At 38.1% G+C, this 26,733-nt stretch overlaps 1 protein-coding gene across 1 annotated transcript in view; it reads right to left on the reverse strand.

The window, feature by feature from the left end:
* Positions 1 to 26,733, reverse strand: part of LOC126188899 (ER degradation-enhancing alpha-mannosidase-like protein 3) — a 227,815-nt gene that overhangs the window by 49,228 nt on the left and 151,854 nt on the right. Inside the window, exon 14 of the mRNA XM_049930585.1 lies at positions 11,028 to 11,126. Coding sequence (XP_049786542.1) covers positions 11,028 to 11,126 — 99 coding nt within the window. The remainder of the gene's footprint in view (positions 1 to 11,027; positions 11,127 to 26,733) is intronic.

Below are 26,733 nucleotides of genomic sequence, written 5' to 3' on the forward strand. Positions count from 1 at the left end.
ATAAATAAGAATGTAGGTAAGCCTTCAGTATGCTGCCTACCATGCTGTATTCTAACAGCAGCTCAACATTATAAGATGAGAACAGTTTCATGTAAATTATTATATGTATTTTAGCATCTTTTGTAACCAAAATAATACCTGAGCTTTAAGTATTGGAGTTACAGGGCACAGCTGCAATGATGCCTATTTTCATTTTCTTTCAGCTCCTTCTCCTTGAAGTCATTAACATAATTTTTATTGATAACAAATAAAAATCACAAATCATGATAGGCAATGATACAATTAATAGAAGAAATAGACAATTTTAAAGAGCCAAGAATAAATATAGAGTTGTGGGACATTCTTCTGAAACTAATTATCATTCTACTGTCCATATTGCTTTTTGATACAGGGTAAGGAAGTTGACAGTTAATAATGTAATCAATAGATCTGCTGATGTGTTCACCTATCACTTGCGGCATTTCCTGGGAAGTTTTTCCAGTTTTTACACAGCTTAATGAATGTGAAAACTATTTGCTGTTTGCCACTTAAAATGGTGTTTGATTGTGTATTTCATGCATTGTTTAACAGCAGTTATCTCCTTTCAACACCTTTTTGTAAATGATGCTAATAATGATAAGAAACAGTATAAAAAGGAAGAAAGATAGAGCTTCTGGTCATGTCACTGTCAAGTTAATTAGAGGTAGATCACAGTGATTTAGGGGAGCCACAGAAAACCAAAGTACGGATGGCCAGATGAGGATTTGAACCCCCACCACCCCTTCAAGCACTACGTCATATGCTCAATCAAGTAGTACACAGAACATTATGAACATGCCTCCTAATAGCAAAAAATGCTGACATTAAGTGCCAATCGATGAGCAGTAATTCAGTTACAAAACATGTAACACATACTAGAGAAAAAAAAGAAAGTTAGGACTGGCTTATAAATACACAAAATCACAGATGAGAGTGAGAATGATATTATTAAAAAATTACAAATTAACTGAATTCCTTGCTGTATTTACTGCCTGACAATTACTGGACGTAATTGTGCAAAATGGAACCTGCAAATACATACTTTAATTCTATGTGTCTGTGTTTTGTAACTGAGTCTAGAAGATTGTTGTAAACTGTCTGCAATACAATTTGCTGAGCCAATTCCCCATTTGCTAGTTTATATTAATCCTGTAAGCAGCATAATGGAAAATTGCATGAATATCTCCTTATATAAGGAAGTCAGTTTGGAAAGTGTTGTTGAGAGAAAACTAAATGATATCCAAGAGATAGATAAAGAAGCAGTGTGTTGTTCTTCGAACAGGTAAAGAAGCAGTGTGTTGTTCTTTGAATATAATATACCTGTCACAAGTCACAACTTATGAAAGAAACTGAGAAACCATAAAACAAACACACAAAATTATATGCAATGTCACCACTGTGAAACACAGAAATTCAGGGGCAGCAGCACATCTTCAACAAATCAGTGTTTCAGTGGAAAAAAGAAATTAAGTTAACTCTGATGAGGGGTTGGAAGTCATTATTAGAGCAAAAGCAAAGGAAATGTTTTCTTTTCCCAAGCACATAACAAGTAGTGTGTAGTACATGCCATTAAATAATAAAAAGAAGTATGGAAACAATAAGTTGTCAAAAGCTGAGAACAGAAAACAACAGTACTGCACTAGCCTCTTTCTTTGACAAACTTATGAAAATTCAGAAAAATATCCAAAGCAAAATGCCAAGCAACAGACAATTTTCTTCCCACAGAACAGGATATAAACACTTTCCTTGTGTCAAATTGCTGCATTGAGCTTTACAGGAACAAGTTGGACCATCATCATGTATGGTGGTGGTGGTGGTGGTGGTGGTGGTGGTGGTGGTGATGGTGAGGAGGAGGAGGATGAAAGGCAGGAGGTGGAAATAGAAAAAGGAAAGAGCAGGTCTTCTATGCTTTGCAGTGATGCTGTATCCAAAATGCCAAGAATTATAATAAAAACCATCCGTTCAAAATAAAAATCTTAAATGACACTGGCAATATATGTTACCAGTTCTTGGAAGAGAAACAAACTGGAACAGAGTTGATAGGCACCAATGTTTAAAACATTTTGTTGAACTTTCAATTTTCAGAATTTTGAAAAATTCCTTCGTAAGCAGAAAGATCAGGAAAACTGAAGGGCACAAAAATCATTCCAATTGCTCCATAAAAAGACATGAAAAAGCACTAGAAACAGTCCTAAATGATTGTCTCTTATCCTCCCTCCTTCATATTTCCATTCTCCACATGAAGAAATTTTAGGATGAGACCTTCAAAAGTACACAATCAGCTGGATTTTGTTTTGCTTTGTAAATTGTACCATCAGCTCTGCTCCTGCTATCCCTGCTTCAGTTAGTGGTAAGTGAATATTCCTCTCTTGTTGAAAATATTGTTATAACAATATCTTAGATCAAGAGTTCCAATATTAAAATAACTGTTCCCACACATTCAGTGATACGGAGAATGGCTTGTATGATTTTCAGTGCTTTCTGCCATACTGCAGCATTTGGGTATACAAGTGTAGCAGGCCGTAAATAACAGCAATATTCCAAGAAATCTTTTGGAGAAAATTTTATTAGTATCAATTTTTTTATTTTGTAGTGTAGATTACATTTTTTAATTATATTGTGGGCTTGACAACCAGGGAAGTGATTTGGCACTGAAGTTGCATTACAGGCCACAAACAAGAATGAGAAGAATTATATAATCAGGTTTAGCACAAATGGTTATCATTTTATTTGTCTTCCACTATTTTAACTCGTTCAGCTCTCTTAATTACAACACAGTTTTGAAGATTAATTTTTGTAGCCAAAAATTTAATTAATTAAAATTTCTTTAATAAACAAGAAGCCTTGACAGTATTACAGTAGTTACCATGCAACAAGGCACGTGAGGCAGCGAGGCACAGCTGCAATAGGAAGTGCACCGAGCAAAAAGCTAGCAAATAGTATCATTCTGGTGATATGTCTGTCTCACGCACTTCAGGGAACACATTGAACATTCAGTGTTGACTGTTGTGTTAGCACAGGAACAGTGAGGGCAACACTAACTCATGTTTAATTTTTTAATTATTTATTTTTTTAGAGAGAAAATCAAAAGCAAAATAATGTTCTTGGGTGAAATATGTGCCATTGTTGCCAGTTGCTGGGAGTTGGGTGCAAAGAGGAAGAGGAAGAGGAAGAGGAAGGGGGGCTGGGGTGCACTCCAAAGTATTCTGTATCTACCCCCCCCCCCCCTTTCCCCCTTTCTCTCTGAACAGAGTAGATGACGACTTTGTTGGGTACAGGCTAATTCAGTATCAGAAACTTGAGAATGAGAAAAATGTTAAAATAAATTACCCTAGTTGTTCATTTTATTAATACATGTGTGATGATTAAGTTTTTGAAATTTAGAGTTGCAGAGTTGTGAGATAATATATTCTGTGCTTTCATATAGCTATCACATATTTCATAAGTAATAACAGTAACACAATAACAATAGTGCAGAATGGTACACTGTAATTCATGGATAGTACAGTTCTTAAGAAACAGTACCAGTATTTTAAACTGATATCCTTCGAAATATACGTAGTGGATCTCGACACATTCTGGTTACCTGTATTTTCTTATCCAACTTTTATTGGCATGTTGCTTTTTTGATGGTGTTATCAAGACCTTTGATTTGCAGAGCACAACAGGACTGATACTGTTTCCCTTCACAAGACAACAGTAATCACCATACTTGTTCCTGTTGCAGAATTTGTTAACTAAGGCAACAGTTTCTGTTTTAGAAGTACTGAAAAAAGACCAACATAATTTCTGACATCAGAAGACAACTATTACTGTGAAGACAAACATTTTTCTTTAGAAGATAAAAGGTGGCTGTGCACCACACTACTGAAGAAAGGAAGTCATTAGAGATGGAGCACTGGCTAGTTTGGACAAAGATGAAAACAAAATTGACCATCACTTTGCTGAAGGGATTATCCCAACTTTCATTTAAAGTAAAACACACATCAAGATGCCCAGGTGGCGATTTTAACAGCCCTTCTTGGGAATATAGATCCAATGTCACAACCACACTGCCATCTCAACTGATCATCCTACTAAAAGGACAGAAGGAAGAATCAAAGATTACAGTTTACCACAAGGTCATTAGAAGCAGAGCACTAACTTTGATAAATATGCAGTTGAGACTGTAGTAAAACTGGAAGTGTGACTTAAAGAAGATATTTACGCAAAATTCAAGCCTACGAGTGGATTCCATGTTTCAAATGGAAGGTGGGCAGGGGTTATTACTTGAAAATTCTTTTTGACCTGGTCAACCTGAAAGAAGACAAATGGTGAAAATACTTCACAAACATGAATACTGAAATATCGTACACCAGCATATTATAATGTAGAAACTGTATATGAAACTAGTTACTGTGAAATTTGTACCACAATTGTTTATTGTTTAATATTAATATCATTGTGTATAATGACCTGAATGATACTGCAAAATGAACTACCTTTTCTTCCTAGAACTGTGACTGGTGATGACATGTGTCACAGTTGTTAACTGTTTAATATCAATATGTATCGTGACTGAAGGATACTGCAAGATGATCCACATTTTCTTTCTAGAGCTGTAACTGGTGATGAGATGCCTTACGATTTAGTATGAGGTATATGAAACAGCAGTCCAGCCAATGAAAATCATCACCATCACTGAGCCCACAAAATACAAGCTTTGTGAGATTACACATTTAGACAATGCTCATTCATTTATTTGATTGTGTACATAGGACTTGTACCACCAATGTTAACTGACTCTCATGACTTAAAACTTTATTATTTGAGGAGATTACGCAAGACTATATTTTGCCGACTGATTGACGCTGAGGTCAAATTACAGCAGACCACAAAAAACATTACAGTTGAAGATCTCCAATAATGTTTCCAATGGTGGCACTGTCATTGGAACTAGTATGGTGTATCTAATGGAGATTATATGAGATGAAAGTATCTGTATGTGAAATTAATTAACATATTTGCCTTAAATATTCTAGTTACTTTTGTTAATTAACATTTTTGTTTTAAATATTCTAGTTGTTTCTGGATACCTCCATAATTGTTCAGTGAGTTTCCTTCTATCTATCTTTTTTCTGTCCAAAAATTCAGTATTCCACATGTTGTCTTCAGTCAGAAGACTAGTTTGATGAGGCTCTGCATGCTAATCTATCCTGTCCTGTGCAAGCCTCTTCATCTCCGAGAAACTACTGCAACCTACATCCTTCTGAATATATTACTGTATCTCATGGTCTCCCTCTATGATTTTTACTGCCCCCCCCCCCCACACACCCTCCCTCCCTCCCGCCCTCCCTCTCTCTCTCTCCCCCAACACTAAATTGGTGTCCCTTGATGTCTCAAAATGTGTCTTACCATTGATCCCTTCTTTTAGTCAAGTAGTGCACCAAATTTCTTGTCTCCCCAATTCTATTCAGTGCCCTCCTCTTTAGTTACATGATCTTATTCTGGAGCATAAAATTTCAAAATCTTCCTTTCACTTCTTCTCAAAACTGTTTATTGTCCATTTTCACTTCCATACATTGCTGCACTCCAGACAATACCTTCAGAAAAGACTTCCCCACATTAAAGTCTACATTTGATATTAATAAATTTCTCTTCTTCAGAAATGTTTTGCTTGTCATTGCCAGTCTACATTTTGTATCCTCTCTACTTCAGCCATAATTTATTCTGCTGCCCAAATAACAAAACTTATGTACTACTTTAAGTGTCTTGTTTTCTGATCTAATTTCCTCAGCATCACCTGATTTACTTCGACTAAATTACATTACCTTTGTTTTGCTTTTGTTGATGTTATCTTATATCATCCTTTCACGATGCTGTCCATTCCATTCAACTGCTCTTTCAACTCTTTTGCCGCCTCTCACAGAATTACAATATCATCAAACCTCAAAGTTTTTATTTCTTCTCCCTGAACTTCAATTCCTACCACAAACTTTTGTTTCGTTTCATATACTGCTTGCTCAGTGTGCACGCAAAATAACATTGGGAATAGGCAACAATCCTGTCCCACCCCTTTCTCAACCACTGATTTCCCTTCCTGCCCCTTGACTCAGAGAACAGTGTCATAACTGCCATCCCATTTCTGTACAAATTGTAAATAACCTTCTCCCCCCCCCCCCCCCCCCCCGATTTTACCCCTGCTACCTCCAGAATTTCAATGCTATAAATAGTACTCTACACCCAATGAAAATTGAAGAGAGACTTTATCTCCAGATTTCCTGGCAGATTAAAACTGAATGCCGAATTGTGACTCGAACTTGGTACCTTTGCCTTTCACAGGCAAGTGAGGTACTCAAAGCACGACTCATGACCTGTAGTAACACCTTTGCTTCCACTAGTGCCTCATCTCCTACCTTTCAAACTTCACATATGTTCCCCTGCAAAACTTGCGGTCTCAGTCTGGCTCACAGTACTAAGCTGCCATGAATTTTCATATCAGCACACACTCCACTGTAGAGTGGAAATTCATTCTGGAAACTTTATCCTGTATGTTACCTAACAATATTAGGGACACCTACATAAAGTTATATCAGTTATAGCAGTTAATGTTACAACTCACAATTAAGATATAAAAAATAACAACAACTCTTTAAACTAAATTACAGTTAGGAAGCTTGAATAACTCCACACTCATCTCATTTGGATGTCTTTATCTAGCTACAGTATTTTGTTAATAGGAATTTGCTCTTAAATGCAGCTTAGATTCTATACGTACTAATTCTCCTCTCCCTGGATTTCCTGTTTATATCCTGCTGATGCAGGAAACCTTTATCATTTTTTCTCGTTTCTAAATCCACTTCAATGCATTGCCTTGGCATTCATTCAATGTGCTTTCGCCCTGCTGAAAACTCTCCATCCAATATAGCATGCTGCGTTCTCCCTACAAAGAAACCCTCTGCCGAGTCACAAATTTTGCTTGATACCTCATACGATCATACTTTCCAAATAAGTTCTGGTGTCATACAGATTTAAATGCTTTTGGAAATCAAGAAATACTGAATCTACATTATTGCCTTGATCCACTGCTTCCAGGATATCATGTGAGAAAAGTGTGTGCTGGGTATCACATGATTAATATTTTCAGATTCCATGCTGTTTGTCACAGAGGTGGTCATCCTGTTTGAGATATCACATTTGAGTTTAGAAGCTGTATTACTTAAACACTATTCCAGAACCAGGTACCAGCTGCAGCATAGGGTCAAGAAAATTTAATTTTCATCACTTTGTGTAGTTACTGACTAAATTTAAAATGCTGTCATAATCTACTCATTGAAAGATGTAATCTTATGATATAAGTTTCACACAATAGGGCAAGTACTACAGTCAGAAACTGTTTGGGTGTCTTGAGGCAGCATAACTGACAGAACATGAATACACACAGTTTATTCATCCAGTATTTGAGAATGAAAGCACTTAGTGACTTCCGAAAAACTTTACACATAATTTCAAACCTTCACAAAACTTTTTCTCACTACGCTCTCCACAAAATGATGAATGGAAAAGTGTTTATTACTTACTTACTATATTTTCTCTGTTCATGCAGTCAAACTTCAGAATGAGATATGACTTATTAACTAATTAGTTCTTTACTACTACATCCATTTGCAACACAGTTTGCAGACAGTATCCAGATATGCCACTGAATGTATCTGCAAAATTATATCATTGTGTAATACATAGTTCAGGAGATGTGATGTCATAAATATTGTGGTACATGAAAAACTAGCTTTTGCTTAAAATGAAGTGCAAATTATCCTGTTTATGTTCATCCAGTGTTTGATAATGAGATATAATATGAGAGCAATTAGCAACTTCCAACAAACTTTAAGCACAATTTCAAACCTTTCTTAAAATTTTTCTTTCTTACATGCTTAAAGACAAATATTTAACAAACTGACTCATTTGAAAAATCAGACATTTGAAGTTGTTTTGTACAAGCAAGATCAATTCTTAAAAGAATTGGGGGTTTCCTGATGTGTTCTAAGGTTCCACAAAAAATGGATGTTAAGAATATTCGACTAGTTTTGTGGACCACATCTGCTAACCTTTTTGTGGACAGGTGTGACCTGTGATTTCTTCCAACTATTGAACATCGTTCTTTTGTTTGAGGGATCTGTGGTAGATTATGGTTAAAAGAAACGCTACTTCAGCCACAAATTTGGTTTAGAGTCTGATGGGATTACATCATCAAGCCCTGAAGCTTTTGTTCAGTTTTAGTAATTTCAGCCATTTCTCAACATCATTGATACTAATATCTACATCATTCATCTTTGCAATGGTGCAACAGTTAAGCTGAGGCAATAACACTGGATTTTCATTTGTAAAGGAGCATTCAAAAACAGCGTTTAGTTTTTCTGCTTTTGCTTTGCCACCTTCAATTTCAGTCCCCGTCTTGTCCGTAAGGATCTGGACATTAACTTTTGTACCACTAACAGCCTTTTCACAAGGCCAGAATCACCACTGGTTTTCTGAGAGATCTTTCCCTAATATTCGACTACACTAGTTGTTGAAGGCTTCATGCATTGCCCTCCTGATAGTGAAATGCATTTCATATTTCTTTAGGAGTTTCTTTACAGTGACTATATACAATGAAAGGCTCCTCCATAAACATATCTATCAAGTGGATGGTCAACTACTCTTTCAAACCTGAGCCACAGTTCTTCCATGCACTTTTCTACAGAGCCAAATGTTTGTGGAGTTCCTTACTTAGATACAATACTGCTGTCTCTTTATCTAATTTGCTGAATATAAACATCATTCTACTTGTTTGTACTTTGCTAATCGTCGTCGTCACAAATGCCTCATCATCACTGATACATTTCTATGTTGACATCCTCCAAGAGATCATCTCTATTTGTTGCTATTGGAACTGATGTTTTTCCATCATGAATGGGCTTCTCAGCAATGTGCTCTAGAAAGTTGTCATAGAATGCATTTCATGATCTTTTGCAGGATGTCTTGTCATACCCACCACTCACAAAACTGTGATTTTCCCAATTCATTGATGGATGATGAAAGTCTCCTACTTATCTGGTTAGACAATATGTGGCAGTTACAACAACATTTTAACAGTGGGATACTCTGTGTTACTCATTGATCACATTTTAAACATCATATGTACTGCAATAAATTTGTATTTTTCTTAACTGTGGTTTTTATAACAAACATTTACTTTAAAATCTTTTGATAACTGTCATCCTGTCCCTATCAGGCCATTTACAATGGTCACACCATCCTCCCAACAGTTCACAATCAGTAGTTTGCTTTTAACTGTAGTTACAAACTGAATTTGTATAATACATATCAACAACAGTAACCACTATACATATCTACTTCAATGTAATTCCCGAATTAAAATTTTTAAGAATAAAGCTAACCCACTAATCATGACATATTATTTAATACAGTTTGTAAGTGGAGTGAAATTCTATGCTAACCAGCTCTTGAACATGAAAAACTTTTTAGCAAAAGTCTTTAAAATAAAAAATGTTTAACAGATACTTGGAAGCAATTACAATTTTGATGTTATCAAAGACTGGCAAACAACAAATTTAAACAGAGAAGGTTCATAATTTTGAAATCACCATACAATCATATAGCAATGAAAAATCTTTCATGTACAGCCCCTGGAAACACTCACACAATGTAAACTAAATTACTGAAGGACAGAACTACATTCATATATTTTTAAACCTGAATATTACTAATGTTTTACAGACAATATAGAAAGGGTTTCATTTAAGTACCTAAGGTATTAGAAGTGTGTATGAAGAAAGTGCAGCAAACAGTGTCCAGAGCAACAAATCTCCCCCCCCCCCCCCCCCCCTCCTCACCACTCGAGTTACACTTTCAACTGTTTTTTCATTTTGTTCTGTTTATTTACAATTTGTCTGTACTAATTAAATTTTAGTATTTGCTTGGAATGTATCAGACTTTGGTGCTGAACATTTGTGATTAAATGGAAAACAGGTATTCAAAAAATAAATATATTTGAGTCTGGGGTATTGAGACACAGAAATAAAATGCAAAATTTATACTTAAACGGATTTTGTAACTCTATTTGCGATGAAAAATTATAATGATTGACACAAAGAAGCATAGTAAAATAGCTCAGTGGGCCTGAAGATAAGCCCATGAGATTGTATGTACGGGAATGAACCACTTTCAGTACTGTCCAATTCTAGGGTAAAAATGTAGTAGGGATTATTTTTAGTCATCTGCATGTGCCACATGATAATTGTTCACTTTGTCCCTTCTTTCTATGCATACATGTACATGAAGCTAAAAACATACCTACCTATACACGAATAAGGATACCTAATAATCTTGCAGTTTTTTAGCAGTTATGTTAACAGTAACTTCATACAAAAGTTTCAACATGAATTGATTTATTTTTAATATACAACTTTACCATAGGGAATTTTTTCATAAAATTTGGCAAAGTTCAAAGAATATAAAAATGGCAGCTTGTTTTCCACATAGGAAACACAATATACATGAAAGTTTATTTGGCATACTACATACAGCTATGAAGCATGAGAGAAGCATAAAGCTTTATTTGTAAGCTCCAAAAAATGGAAGAAATATAGCAAAATAGCTGCGGCCATGAATGTGTCATACAAGTGATGGGCAAGGAATAAATGGAAAAACTGTCATCAAGGAGGGATTTTGGTCAAACAAAATAATATACTTAAAAAAGAATTATTGTTGAGAAGTCTTTATTACAAAGTGTGCCTTGGCAGACTGTGCTTAACTTTTAATTAAATATAAATCCATGGAATAGTTCATAATCAAATATATACATATAAAAATATATATCTTTATACAATGTCTCTTATAAAATATCTTCTATAAATATTTCTTGACATATATACAAAACTTGTTACAAATGAACCAACAAGAAACAAAAGAAATAATATGGAAGCTATTACACTGCATAGGTAAGGAATAGGGGACAGCAAACTCACATTGGCGAAAGTATGAAGCAGCTGAACACGTCCATCAGCAAGTGTCAGAATGGAGATGCCCATGTCCTTAACTATCTTCATGTGATCAGGATTTCCAGCCTGATATAACAAACACATTTTCAGATATAGAAACACACATGATTACAATGTTGGCACTGTTATGTAACAAAATGTGTTTCCCACAATAGTGATCTCTACTTTTACTACATTGTAACAACTATGAGATAGCCCTCTCAAAACTGCCAAACATTTTATTTGAAGAAAAAAAGAAGAAAAAAGTTTAACTCTGGAAATATTGTACTGAACAAAGATGAAACATAAATAACAGTCTTAAACTAGTATCACACATTAACCTTTTACAACTGGTCTGTGAAACAATTCACAAATTATTATACCATTCATAAAAGAATCTGTTCTCTCTATCACTAGTTCTTACACTGTTGATTTGGTCATTACTCTACTACACTTCATTCTTTAAAGGTACTGAGTCATCTCAAGAGAATTATAATGAAGAGGATGTCATAATAATGTAAGAGTAAAATGGGCATTGTTCATCACAACAGTCCTTCTGTTCAAGTATCTACAAGAATACTCTAACCTTTTCTACTAAGCAACACTTCTTCAGAACTGTACCCTTCCTACATCACCAGACCTGGCTCCTGTGTGGCTTTCCCCCCTGTTCTGCAAATTAAAAATTAAACTTAAAAAAGTGACTGATTTCAGACATGGAAAGAAATCCAAGCAACCACTGAGACGCTGAACAGTTTTGCAGCGAAAAGAAAATGGCCATTATTTCAAGAACAACTTCCATGGTTGGTCACATGGGGTCATTGCTCAAACTGTCATGAAGTTTTCTTTAAAACAGAAAGGAAATCTCAGTGGTAAGAGTCTCTTGTCTTCTCTTCCAGCAAAGCCAGTTCACTTTATGAACTGTATCAGGAATACTGTTACAGAGTTTGGAGGTAAACTCCATACACTAAAAGAAGAATAGTCCAATAAGGAAAAGACCAATTTTTGATTTATTAAGGAAAGTTTACATGCAACACATTTCAAGGCAAAATACAATAACTAACACTTTTAGCCTATAATTTAAATGATTCTTTCTGTTAGATAACCAAGTTGCCGTGATACTCATCTGAGTGTTCAAATGTAGGTGACTGCCTGATGTCTCTGTGGTGTTTTAGCATGTCTTACACATACCATCTACAATAATTTTATTCAGAACACACATCTCTACAGAAACAATGAAGTATGTGGCTTATCCTTAGTATGTGGTTTATCCTTTATGGGTATTCAGCACATTTCAGTCACATTGATTGAAACACACTGAATGATATCTACTATGACAGAGTGATAGGAAGGAATGACCAGGTACATGACTGCTCATTTCTCTGATGTCAGTCACTTGGAATATGATTTATGGGATCACTTAAGGCAATTAATTTATGTAGTAGAGATTCCTAATGCAACACACTACATTAATGTGCCATGGGAACCTGGGAAATCATTCCACACTGTCTGCAGTGTTTCAAAGGACAGTCCTCCATGATCTGATTAGCACATATGTTTATAGAAGCAAGTGAATGAAATTTTGAACAATTTTTACATTTTCTCATTTAGGAACATCTGTAGACTGTTCATTCTCTAACAACCTGGAAATGGATTATCAGACAGATAAAACTTTTTCCAGTTCATAACAGTGTCAATACTGCAACCAGTATGCATGAAATAAAGAAACTGGCAATCCTCGTTGCAGTGTTAAAATTTTTTATTATTTCCCAATGATGCATTTAAACTTTATTTAGGCATCTTTGGACTTGCCTACAGAAGAAACACAAAATTTCATAATAATGGTATGACCTCATTTAGCGAGACTGGATTACAAGAAAATATTAAACAACTTACTGATATTTTGTAGTGATGGGTACATGGGATACCCCACATAAAATATGCCAGGAGGTAAAGGCCCCTTGACAAAGCTTTAAAAACACTGTTCAGCGTCCCAAAAAATAGAATAAAATAGGAGATTACTAAAAGATATTTTTAAAAAGTATGTAACCTGATTTATTCCTAAATTGACAAGCAACGCTGGACATAAGAAGGAAGTAGCATGTGGCGCTGTCTAACGTAAACCACACGAGATCAGGTCTGTAGTAAAACTTTACGACATAAACATGCCAGTGATGTAGTACATATTCTGGTTGCACACATCACACTGTGTATGACAACACACAGGACCTCTGGCACTAGAGCACGCAGCTCTCTGCAGATCTCACATGCAGGCTGTAAGCTACTATACTAAATCTTGTCATAACAACAAACCATAACAGTTATTCTAGATGACTGGTGTTCTAAAATTGGTTACATTGATAGCCAGAATAATCATAGGGTGAATAAAAATTAAAAACTAAAGTATATCAAGGGAAAAGGTGGGGGTGGAGGCATAGATTCTGGTTTTAGGGAGATTCAGGAATGGACAATGTTGTTGGCTATAAGACTTGGGATGCTCAAAATTGGTATTCGGAGCTCTCCTACGTATTTATACGCTTTCCTGCTATAACAAGTGATTTTTTTCTAAGCTTCAGTTTTTAATTTTTATTCACCCTGATTATTCTGGCTATTAATGTAAGCATTTTATCAGCAATTTATAGAACACCAGTCATCTATAATAACTGCCATGGTTTGTTGTTATGACAAACTTTAGTAACTGAACACGATTGAAGCTCACAGTCTGCAGGTGCCATCTGCAGAGAGCTGTGTGCACTAGTCTGACAGACCTTGTATGTTTTCATATCGAATGTGAAGTGTGCAACCAGCATATGCAACCCATCTCCGTCATGCTTACGTCGTAAAGCCTTACTGTAGGCCTGATCATGTTCTACATCTACATCTACATCTATACTCCGCGAGCCACCTTACGGTGTGTGGCGGAGGGTACTTATTGTACCACTATCTGATCCCCCCTTCCCTGTTCCATTCACGAATTGTGCGTGGGAAGAACGACTGCTTGTAAGTCTCCGTATTTGCTCTAATTTCTCGGATCTTTTCGTTGTGATCATTACGCGAGATATATGTGGGCGGTAGTAATATGTTGCCCATCTCTTCCCGGAATGTGCTCTCTCGTAATTTCGATAATAAACCTCTCCGTATTGCGTAACGCCTTTCTTGAAGTGTCCGCCACTGGAGCTTGTTCAGCATCTCCGTAACGCTCTCGCGCTGACTAAATGTCCCCATGACGAATCGCGTTGCTTTTCGCTGGATCATGTCTATCTTCTTGGTTTGTGATGGACTGCACCATGTGTCATAATAAGGTAATCTGCTGCTTCCTTATTTCCAGTGTGGGTTGTCAATTTACCAACAAAGTAGATTACACATTTTTTTTTTAAATTCTTTTCAGTGATGTTCTGTTTTATTCTACTTTATAAGACACCGAACCTTATCTTTAAAAGCTTTTACAAGGAGCATTTACCTGCTGGGATATTTTACACGTGGTATCCCATGTACCTATCACTATCAAATTTCAGTAAACTGTTTAATATTTTCTTGTAATCCAATCTCACTAAATAGGGTCAGGATCCTTTTATGAAATTTTGTATTTCTTCCATAGACCAACCCGAATACACCAGAATAAAGGCGAAATTTGTCTTTGGAAAATAATAAAAAAAATTTTAACACCACAACCAAGACTGCCTGTTTTTTCATATCAGACAGATTTTTATAACAAGATTATTCCTTGGCATAGTTTAAGGAACACACCCCTTATGGCTGTAAAAGTATTTCTTATCTATAGGTCAGTCACTGCACGAAGATCCCCGACAGTTGCAGTGGGTTGGAAACAGTAGATTTGCATGCCTATTGCAACCGGCCATGTTAAAAGATTTTGTAAAGGTCTCTACGGCAATATCTTAGAGTAGCCTGAGCTCAACAGACAGTCTGTAGCTGTTTCAGCTTTGTAGCTGAAATCTGGCAAAAGTGCTGTACAGCTGCCAAGGATCAACTTACGCCAACTCTACTACAGCCTGTCTGTGTATGTTTTGCAGGTATGTTGAATGAGAATGAATGCTGCCAATATGAACATACCTACAGCAATGAAAATCCAGTCAAAACATCTGCAATATACACAAGGATGCTGGACTTTGTGCAACTACAAGAAATCGAGATACTGTCCCGCGGAAACAAGGGAGGATGAGGGGGAATTTGGTGGGTTACGGGCAGAGTAGATGCATTTTGAGATCTGTCAAAAACATAAGAGAGGAAAGAAATACACAACACACACCAAAGGAAACAAAGTGTATGTATGTGTGTGTGTGTGTGTGTGTGTGTGTGTGTGTGTGTGTGTGTGTGTGTGTGTGTGCGCACAAGTGGGAATTTACTCCTCTCAAGCCCCCTCATTAAAGTAGGAGTATCTCAATTTGTGAGTGATTTGATATCCCTCCTCCCATTTGATAATAATATCTGTCCCATTCCATCCATTCTGCAAGCATTTTGAGATCTCAAAGTTTGAGCAAATTTGGCATTTTTCGTGAATTATTTCTGCCTTTTCCTATCCAGATATGGGGATACTTCTTCACACAACTGATATTACTGTCTTCCACTTTCCATTTTGTTGTTCACAATTATTTTTCCTTTTGAAACACTGCCAATACTGCACTGGCACAAGAAAGACATGCCATGACTTCTGAGATGGGATTTGGTTAGTGCCGCTAGTTCTCTAATTAGATACAGACCTCAGCAATCATAGAAAGGAAAAATGAAGAAATATTATGAGGGCTTCATGGACACCATCAGATTCATGTAAAAGCTATAAACCCCCAAGAAGATACACCCCCCCCCCCCTTTTCTTGCAACTTTAAGTGAGCACGTCAACCAAGTATGTGAATCAGTGGTGAGTGTGCAATCTTTAGAACTTGAGAAGATCACGTAGACCATTATCTGTTCATAAAATCAATATGGAACTCAAATAACCATTGTTTAAGGGTCTACGGGTTGTATGCAGCCATATGGTACGGACACGCGCTTGCCAGCCAGCCTATCTGGAATGCTGACAATTTGCTTAATCAGCAGAAGCGCGTCTGGCCACACTGCGAAGGGGAGTAAGCGACTGGCTGCCATCCACAGCGTGCAGTATTAACTATCACAGCCTCGGGCGCGAACATGTCCCTTTTCTTAGCTCACCATGGAGCCTTTTGATACAACCGTAATTAGCGGTGTTAGGATGTCAGACACAGTGATGATGGGTGTGCGTAGCATGCGTGTTTCATAATCTGCCTTTGTTAATAAAACTGTTTAAACTTGCTTCTCGTGTTCACGTATTGCCGCACCTCAAGGATTCACCACTTACAAATCCTGACAAAATATTCGTGTAATCATCATCCGGGGCAACAACACAAACTATGCCCTTATAATTGGATGATTCTGGCGGCAATATTAGTTGGAGACGAATTTAACATACTGTAAATGGGACATCTATGGATTTATTGTAGGTGGGCTTTCTCTGAAAACTATCTTAAGTGACTAGACTGAGAACTCACATGCAATGGAACTATTATACACTGTATAGCTACAAACAGGCCTGACTTCATCAAGAATATCAGTGCAGGGACGGGGTTCAGTGATCACAATGTTTTCAAAGATACAATGGTTACTACAGTTAATAAATCTGTCAAGAAGGTTAGTATTCATACAGGCATATGATCATTTGGCCACAAAAATGCCATATGAAGGATTCAGGAAGGGCATCCCTGGCACTGAAATGCAACTAAAAAAGTTGAAAACAAATAAGTAATCAAGTCACAAAGGAATTCCAGTCTACTTTTACAGAGAGCACTTTTTGATATTGGTCAGTTACTTGGTTTACATTTATCATGAACATCTTGCTCAGTGTAAACTCCCAAGTGCCACGTCCCTGTTAAATGTCGTGAGCTGTGCTGCATGCAGTGTGACTCAGCCATCAGTATTGCTGACTGGTGTGCTCAGGTCACAAGCTTAAGCCTGACCACCAGCAATTATTCTTTATTTAGTATTTTTCATTTCTGGAAGGTTCTCAAAATTTATTATGTTTGTAGAGTCTGGAATATTCAATGTTTGTATAAATAGCAGCAAACACTGTTCAGGAGTTCACTTCTGTTCTATCTTTAAATTGATGTTCATCATAAATGTGCTTTTAGTGCTACGTTTTGCATTTTAATGACAACCCCATTTTTGGATTTGGACTTGACTGCCATTACATGACATTGTTTGGTGGTCACAGCATCTATATCATTGCGGCACTAAATAAAAGCAGTTGCCTACATGGACAGCAACTGGAATACAAGCAGTACGTCATTCCCAAAGCTTGTTTATTCAGGAGACCAATGGAATCCAAAACATCAGCAAGTCAGCTGCACATCACACATCCAACAGTGTTTTCCAGAGACGCTGGTCAAGACCCAATGTAATGGCTGAAACAATGTGAATGAGTCACTAAATACAACAGTTGGGATGGCATGAAGTATTTGGCAAACGTGTACTTTTACTTGGATAACATACCCCAGGAGTGGTTTAAGAGCAATAGAAAGCTGCTGGGGTAAATTTCAGACCTATCTAAAGTAAACATTTGGTGACAATCTGCAGCAAGTCCACTTAGCACAACATCTAAAGAATAGTGCCCAACATCACAAGGAAATGACACAGTCTGACACACACGATGTTTTTGTTTTACACCAATCTGTGAATCCAAATATAACAAACTGAAAAAGTCTCACACTTGATGAATGGAATCACACAAGACATGAACCAAGCTCTTCTGGTAAAGGATGCCGCAACACCTGAGGAATTCATCAGGCGTTGGCAATGTATCGAGGTAACGGAACAGAAAAGAGTTGGACAAAAGAAGTATGACTGACTCCTCAATGCGATCCCTATGGCATTTGTGGAAACCATCATGACATCACATGTCTCTTATCTTAGATGGTGAGAGAAGAAGAGCAGCATTTCATGGCAACCAGAACTGTCAGCCAGAGTAAGCAAGAGACAGCAGCCATGAATGTCAGTTCAAAACGTAAAGAGGTAATACAGAATGTTGAACAAGAGGTGTGTTGATCTTTAGCCCCAGTCTCCACCACCAGTTGAATGCACCATGAAGAATGAACTCTGCCAACTCGGACTTACATCAAAGCCGTTAAACAACAATCCAGCATCCAAACCAATGCAGCTGCAATCAACTCCTCCTCTAAATAAAACACCCTGAGGAAGAAAAGACATTTGGAGAACAGAGAACGACACTGGTGTGTTTCCAATGTGGATACCATGGGCAAATTGTAAGCTAGTATGGAGAAAGACAATGAGTATTCAATGACTACTACATTGCCAGACAACTCACGATCATAGTCAACCTGTGGGCTGAAACCCATCAGCATACCTGGATGAAGTCATTCCTTAACATGCTGCAGCTGTTCCCTGTCACCATACAGATTTACCAGCCACTTACCTAGTAACCATATTCAAGAAAACTAAGCCAGGTGACAATATAAGGAGGCAAGGCTGAACAGATGAAAATTTTCCGTGGACAACAGTTACCAAGAAGTCAGGTAATCTTACTGATGCCACCATTGACAGCCAACCTATCTGAATCCTTCTTGTCCCATGGGCTTCATTTTCTGTAACACTGAATGTTTACTGTTGACACCTAAAGAAAACTATGGTTTGTGATATGAAAGCTCCACTATAACTACAGAAAATGCATAGGAGGGAGCTATTACTGAAGTACCAATAGGACCTGGCCAAAAAAGGAGATCATCGGCGAGTGTTAGCCACATTGCATCAGTTTTCAAATACTTTCAAATCCATAGTGGAGAGAAAGCAAACCAAATGGCCTATGGTCAAACACTATATCAACACTGGGACTCATCCACTAAATACTGAGTGCTCACATAGGGCGTCACCAGTTGACTGACGGATAATCCAGGGGAAGTCGAGAAGACGTAGCAAGGTGACATTACTGAATGTTCAGGGAGTCCTTCGCTCTCTTGTGTGGTCCTTGCAAAGAAAAAAGATGGTAAAATGCTTTTCTGTGCCAACTACTGACAACTGAACAATATCATGAAAAAGGATATCTATCCATTGCTGTGCGTTGATTAAACACTAAATTGCATGGAAGGAGGAAAGTATTTCTCAAGTATTGCCATATAAAGAGGTTACTAGCAAACTGAGGTTGATGAGACTGACCAACAAAAGACTGTTCTAATAACTCCTGATGGACTCTTAAGTTCTAAGTAATGTCATTGGGACTGTGTAACACTACAGCCACCTTCAAATGTATGATGGACAACCTTAAATTGACATTGTTCCTTGGTTCTGGGTAAGATCAAAGAAATTTGAAGGACTTCTGAGCCACCTGACAACCATGTTTAAGTATATTCCAACTGCAGGCCTTTGCTTGATTCAAAAAAAGTTCCTCTTCACTGCCCCAGAAAACCAGAAAGGTAACAGAGTACACTCCAGCACATTCATGATGTGGGAAGTCTTCTCGGAATGTGCTCGTACTATTGACGATTCAAAATGGACTTCCTACCACGGCACATCCTCTGAAATTACCACTGCAGGGAGATGCCAACACATATCACTTGTAAGAACTACTGCTGAGGAATGCCAAAATTTCCTACAATTAGGTGCAAGAAAGATCTTTCCTTGGCCTTAAGAAGGTGCTAACATCTTATTCCAGTCCTATCAATGTATTGTGAGAATGCTGAGATAGACCTTCACACTGATGATAGCGATTATTGGCTACGTGAATTTGCTCTACAAACTCAGGAAGATCCTGAAAAGGTGATAGCTTATGCTTCCAGAGTACTCTACAATGGAGAAAGAGTGCCTTGCAGTTGTTTGGGCCATTAACAATTTCTGGTTGTACTTATTTGGCAAACCATTTACCACTGTGATTGACCAACAGGGTAACTAGGCTGAAGAATTTGTGGTGTTCACTGATGATATGGCACTTAGGCTTCAGGAGTAACATGTCAGAATGGTATTCAAAAATGGACACAAACACAAGGTCACAGACTGCCTTTCAAGGATTTCTTTGATGGAACACAGCAGCATGGATGAAATCTGTCACTCCTACATTAAATGGCACTGTTGCTGAGCAGAGAGAAGATCCCATGTTGATGAAAAACATAGAAGCCTTGAAGAATGAGGAATCAACCAAAGAAGATTCCAAATAATAAACAACACAGTATAATCCAATGGGGTGGAAATGATTGCTCATTATCCCAGCTCATCTACAGCTAGCTTTCCTAAAGTTTTTCCACAATGCTCCAACATCTGGTCACCTGGGCTTACTGAAATTTCTAGACTGATTCACATATCACTGGCCACATCTCTACTGATCTTTTAGGCACTATGTGAGCCACTGTACGGAATGTCAGTGATTGAAGCACATACCACAATTATCTCCATTGCATCTTGTACCAATTCCATTTGCAGCAACGCTATTCTATCAAACTGGAATTAATCTCTTGTACTCACCCACTATGCTGTCACAAAGGCTGTGCTGCCTGCCAAAGCTTCACAAATTGCAACATCCCTTGTAGACGACACTCCTTGTGATGATCTATGATTGTGGACATGTTTCCCAGTCAGGAATGGTATCAAGGTAATTTCATGGTGTGATGTCATGCACAGAATGGCAAACATCTGTCTTCTACAGATGAATGACCTTACAGAATACTTTAGCAAGGTGTTAGCAGATAAGCTCATGATATATGCTGATGGCATACAAAGAGATTGAAATACAATACTCCCTGTCATTATGTTCACACATAACACAGAGAGACAAGACTCTGTCAGCTTCACACCATTAATTCTAATTCTGCTCCATGGTTATAAAGCCAAAACAACAATGGATATATTGTTTCCTTTTCAACCAGATGATGCTCACGATGGCTACGTGACACACCTCATTATAAGGGCTGAATAAGCAAGCCAGGTGACTCACATACAGACTATGTATGCTGAGGAGAAGTGCCGAGAGCACTATGATGCCAAACAATGGCCAGTGAGACACAGCCCGGGATACCTGGTATGGGTTTTTACACCTATGCAGAAAATGAGACTATCAGAAATGTTACTAAATTGCTACTCCGATCCATATGGTCCTTACTGTGCCCTTCTCTGTTTATTAGACATCACATACAAAGTCTAGGATCATGATCCCTCATCACAAACACAAAACACAGAGATGCCACCCATGTCCTCCGCATAAACCCCTACTGCAATCCTGAGGTGCAGTTTGACGATGGGGACTTCCTTTCAAGGAAACTGAAACCCACTCCCCAACTGCAAAACTTCAATGAGAGAGATTACTTTGATGCTCATCATTGTGAGGAACACGTGACAACACAAGAAGAACGGAAGATTCTACCAGTGTAGCCATACAGAGGATTATTCACAAGATCTAAATACAGGATGCTGCAGCTGACTCCAATGAGAAGTTCTGAAACAATGAGTCAACATTTTTGTAGGAGATGGAGTAATGCTGTGAGCTATGTTGCAAGTAGTATAGCAATTAGTGACACTGGGTGGCGTGTTGTGGAAAACCGGTTCAAATAAGACCACCAGCAATTATTTTTTATTTTGTATTTATTGTTTCCAAAAGCTTCTCATATTTTTTTTATGTTTGTCTGAATATATAAATAGCAGCACTCTCCAACCACGAGTTCAGTTTTTCCTATCTGTATGCTGATGTTCGTAATAAATGTGTTTTTACTGCTAAGTGTCATACTTCACTAATGACCTGCTTTTAGATCTGCATTTGATTGTGGTTACAATGAAACAATGCAAGAGGGGTAAAGGAACAGACCTACAAAATTATAGACCAATATCCTTAATGCCAGTCTGCTGCAGAAGCCTTAAGCATGATCTCAAAGTCCAAATATAAAAAAATTACTTGAGAAAGAAAACCACCACAGGTTTAGACAGTATCGCTCATACAAAACTCAGCTTGCCCTTTCCTCACACAATATCCTGCAAACCATGGATGAAGGGCAAAAGGCAGATTCCACATTCCCATATTTCACGAAAGCATTCAATACAGTGCAACACTGCACACTGTTAACAAAGATCCGAACAAATAGGGAAAAGTTTCTCGATATCTACATTTATACTCCGCAAGCCACTAGGATCCAGTATGTTACCCTAGATGGCAAATGTTCATCAGACACCAAAGTATCATCAGGGGTGTCCCAGGGAAGTGTGATAGGAGTGCTGTTTTTCTCTATATACTTAAATGATCTGACAGAAATGGTGAGTAGCAATCTGTGATTATTTGTTGACAATGTTCCAGGGTATGGGAAAGTGGTGTTTTTGAGTTACCGTACGAAGGTACAAGATGACAGACAGAATTTTTATTTGATGTGATGAATCGCAGCTTGCTTGGAAAAACATAAATTAATGCAGATAAGTAAGAAAAACCATCCTGTAATGTTTGATTATAGTATTAGTGGTGTGCTGCTTGGCGCAGGCATGTTGATTAAATATCTACGTATACCACTGTGAACTGGCATGAAATGAGATGAGCAGGTTAGGTCAGTTGTAGGGAAGGATACAAGTATATGAGTTACTGTCTTTAAGGCTTTTACAACAATGAAAACAATCAATTTTTGACAAATTAATTTAATTGCATGGATAAAAAATTCACTCACCAAGTGGCAGCAGAAGACACATATTAAAGAAGGCTGTAATTAGACAAGCTTTCAGGGCCACAGGCTTCTCCTTCATGCAGAAGGTTGAAGGGAAAGGAAGAGGGGTGAAAGAAAAGGACTGGAGAGGTCTAGAAAAAGGGGTAGATTTTGGGAAAGTCATCCACAACCGTGGGTCAGGGAGACATACAGCAGGGGACGAGAAGGATAGGCTTTGCAACACAACATGCAGGTGGCTCATTACATAAGATGAAATTAAGGGTTAATTTGATATGACCAATGTGGTGGTGACATAGAATGGTGGATTCCTTTTAGGAGGAGCAGAAGGATGAGCATTATACAGCAGTAGTCTCCTTGATAGTGCAGAATTTATTAGAGAAGACAGCAGCCCACCAGATGATGTTCAATCTCTAACTGAGAAAAGGTCTTAATTGCACATCCCAGTCTTGCCTGGGATCATTAAAGTGAATGTTGGGTTAGTGATCACTCCTCTAGCCAAACACAGTAAGTTCATTCCTGTGATACCCTTATGAATTGGGACCAAGAGAAAGATAACTGAGCAAGCAGTATGACCATAATCAAAGCGATGAACATGAATAGGAGATATCACAGAGTGACAAGAGTAACCTCGATCAACTGCCTACAGACTGTTCATTGAATCATTATAAATTAAAATGCAGTCAAAGGAGGTCTATTTGACAAAATGTATGACTCTGATATAGGCTATCAGCTCTGCCATGAAAAAACTACATGTTTCTGGCAATAAATGTTGTTCCTGAGTAGCAGAAGATACAAAAACATTTCCTGTCCTTTCCTTGGATTTAGAGGCATTAGTGGAAATGATGGTAGCACATCCTAAGGCTTACGTGGAGGTCTCAGCAGAAAGCCTTGAGCTGGATTCTAGCTGGTAGCCCCACTTCAGGTTGTGTATTAGGGACTCAATGCCACCGTATGCAAAAATTAGTGAAGTTGTATTATCATGAACTTGTTGGATGGTGATTGTATAGGTGCGCAAGGTTAGTACCATTGGAACTGTAGAGGTAAAGTCCAGAAAGAGTCAGTGAGCTGTCTTACTCCATGACGATGGGCTGGGTCCAATAATTTTAAAGACAATGATATCACGGGTCCATAAACCTGGCTACTAGGACCCAATAAACATGGAGTAGAACTGCGCGATCTGCACCGCATGAGGTGTGGGTAAGGAAACAGATTGTGTTAAGCTATGTCAGCTTTTTATCACACAAGAGTTCCAAAACCTGGGACTGTGCAACAACATACAAGGAAGAGTTCTGGGTCAAAATGCACCATGGCATGATAGAGATTCATCGTGTGTGTTTTCACTGGAGAGAATTAGAAGCCATGAAGAGAGTTCAAGTAGAGGCCATTTGGATGGCTCTTGGAGCTCATGTTCATGGAAGCTATACCAAATGCAAAAGTCGTCCACATACAGCATGGGAGTAACCACTGTTCCAACAGAGGTCACTAGCACATTGATAGCAACAAGGAATATGGCCTCAAGGTGAGCCAAGAGACATACCAACTCTATCCCAAACCAATCAGTGGAGAAAAAAAATTGACGAATAAAATCTGTAGTGAGCCTTGAAATCCCCAGTCATGGAGGGTAAATGAAATGGGATGGCACCAACTGAGGTCATATAATTTATGTAGATTAAATAAGACCACAATCAGGTGCTGACATTTCGAAAAATTCCCTGTTGGATTGCTGTTTCCAAAAAACCAGATAGCTGGTTGTTTTTCACTCCCTCCCAAAGACCACACTGATAAGAGGATAAATGGCTCAGTGAGTCAAGAAATCAGTATAAGCATTGAACTATCATTCTTTCAAGCCATTTGCAGAGAATGTTGGTGAGGTTAACTGGTTGGTAACTGTCAATGGATATTACGTTTTTGCCAGATTAAAAGCATTGCGGCAATGATGATACTATCTTACCACTGCAAAGGGAAAAGACCTTCTAGCCAAATGTGGTTGAGTAGATAGAATCTTTGAGTAAATTTTGACATTTGATCATCTGATTAAGAACTGAGTCAGGGCCGGAGGCTACACTGCGTGCTGAATTAAGAGTTTGAAGCAGTTTCCAGTCAGTCAAAAGGCTCAGTATATAATGTGGCGCGCCAAGGGATAAAGGATAGGGGGAAGACTTCAACTCGTTTTTTATGCATTTGAAAGGAAGTCAGGTAAAAAGAGAGTAAATACAAAAAGAATCTGAATTGAGCAGTACTTTGTAAAGAAAGTTATGACAGCAAAGGAAATTCATGCTGATTTTCAGAACACATGGGGGACTCTGCTCCATCATATTTAAGTTACCAACTGGACAAATGATTTGAAATCTGGTTGGGGCAGCTTAGATGATGATCCACCTAGCGGCTGGCAGAGATGTGGCACTACCCGAGAAATTATTGCCAAAGTGCATACAATGATCATGGAGGATCACCAACTGATGGTACGAGAAATTGCTGAATATCAGGAAATCACATTTTAACAGTGAAATTCGACATGAGAAAATCATCTGCTAGATGGATGCTGCATTTTAATGCACAATCAGAAATGCATCAGAATGGAAATGTCAAAACAATGTTTAATCCATTTTCTGAGCAACCAATAATAGTTTTTGCACCCATTTTTGACCACAGGTGTTATTTGAGTCCACTAGTATACCCCAGAAAAAGAGAGTCAAAGCAGTACAAATAAGTTGATTCATCAATTCATCACCACCACCAAAGAAAGAAAAGGCAACATTGTTGGCCAGAAATGTCATGGTGTCAGTTTTCTGAGATGCAAAAGGGATGACAGCTTGGCCATTGGTAGTGGGATCCCTGCTAGTTAACCGAAAATTGTGGTATAAAATAAAGGGAACAAATTGGTGAAAATCCATAATCTATGTTCTATGAATGAGCTACATAGTCAAACAAGAGAATCTGTTCTACAGAATAGTTCTGAGAAAAGATATAACCCTAGTGTAAAAATGCAGCACAGGAAAGGAAGAAGTACTGCTATGGTTAGGGGGAGGGGGGGCACCTCATCATGTACATACTTACAAAAGAGTTGTGAGCCCTTATGGAGCCTGGAGAGTGGTAATTGTTCTTTTCGTGAAACACTATTAAGAAAGTTTAAAGAACCATATTTATGGCAGACTGCAAAGCTATTCTACTGCCACCAACACATGTCCATGTAAGGACAGTGAAGACAAAATAAAAGAAATCAGGGCTCATATGGAAGCATATAGACAAGTCATTTTTCCAGAATGAGATTTTCACTCTGCAGCAGAGTGTGCGCTGATATGAAACTTCCTGGCAGATTAAAACTGTGTGCCGGACCGAGACTCAAACTTGGGACCTTTGCCTTTCGTGGGCAAGTGCTCTACCAACTGAGCTACCCAAGCACGACTCACGCCCCGCCCTCACAGCTTTACTTCTGTCAGTACCTCCTGCGAGGAGAGCTTCTGTAAAGTTTGGAAGGTAGGAGACGAGGTACTGGCAGAAGTAAAGCTGTGAGGGCGGGGTGTGAGTCGTGCTTGGGTAGCTCACTTGGTAGAGCACTTGCCTGCGAAAGGCAAAGGTCCCAAGTTTGAGTCTCGGTCCGGCACACAGTTTTAATCTGCCAGGAAGTTTCAAGTCATTTTTCTTTGTACATCCATATTCAAACTGGATGGAGGTGGGACACAGCTGGCATAATTGTTGAGCATGTGTTAGTCTCACCGCGGACTGCTAGGCTGAGTTACACACAAGTGATTTCACCAAAGTATAAGGGCCTGAAGATAGCGTTGATGCAACGTCGAAACTAGTAGCGAAGTAAATATAAAATCTTAAGTACAGCTGGAGGAATTTCAGTTTTAATAAAAGTCATTTTTCTCCTTTTGCCATTTGTGAGTGGAACAGAATCATTTGCAAGTGGGACAGGAAAGGGTGTGACTAACGGTGGTACAAGGTGTATTCCACCATGCACCTTATGGTGGCTTGCACGGTATATACGTAAATATCAATGAACAGATCTACATTTCTGGGGATGGTTA

Source organism: Schistocerca cancellata, chromosome 5, assembly GCF_023864275.1.
Source record: "Schistocerca cancellata isolate TAMUIC-IGC-003103 chromosome 5, iqSchCanc2.1, whole genome shotgun sequence".
NCBI lineage: Eukaryota > Metazoa > Arthropoda > Insecta > Orthoptera > Acrididae > Schistocerca > Schistocerca cancellata.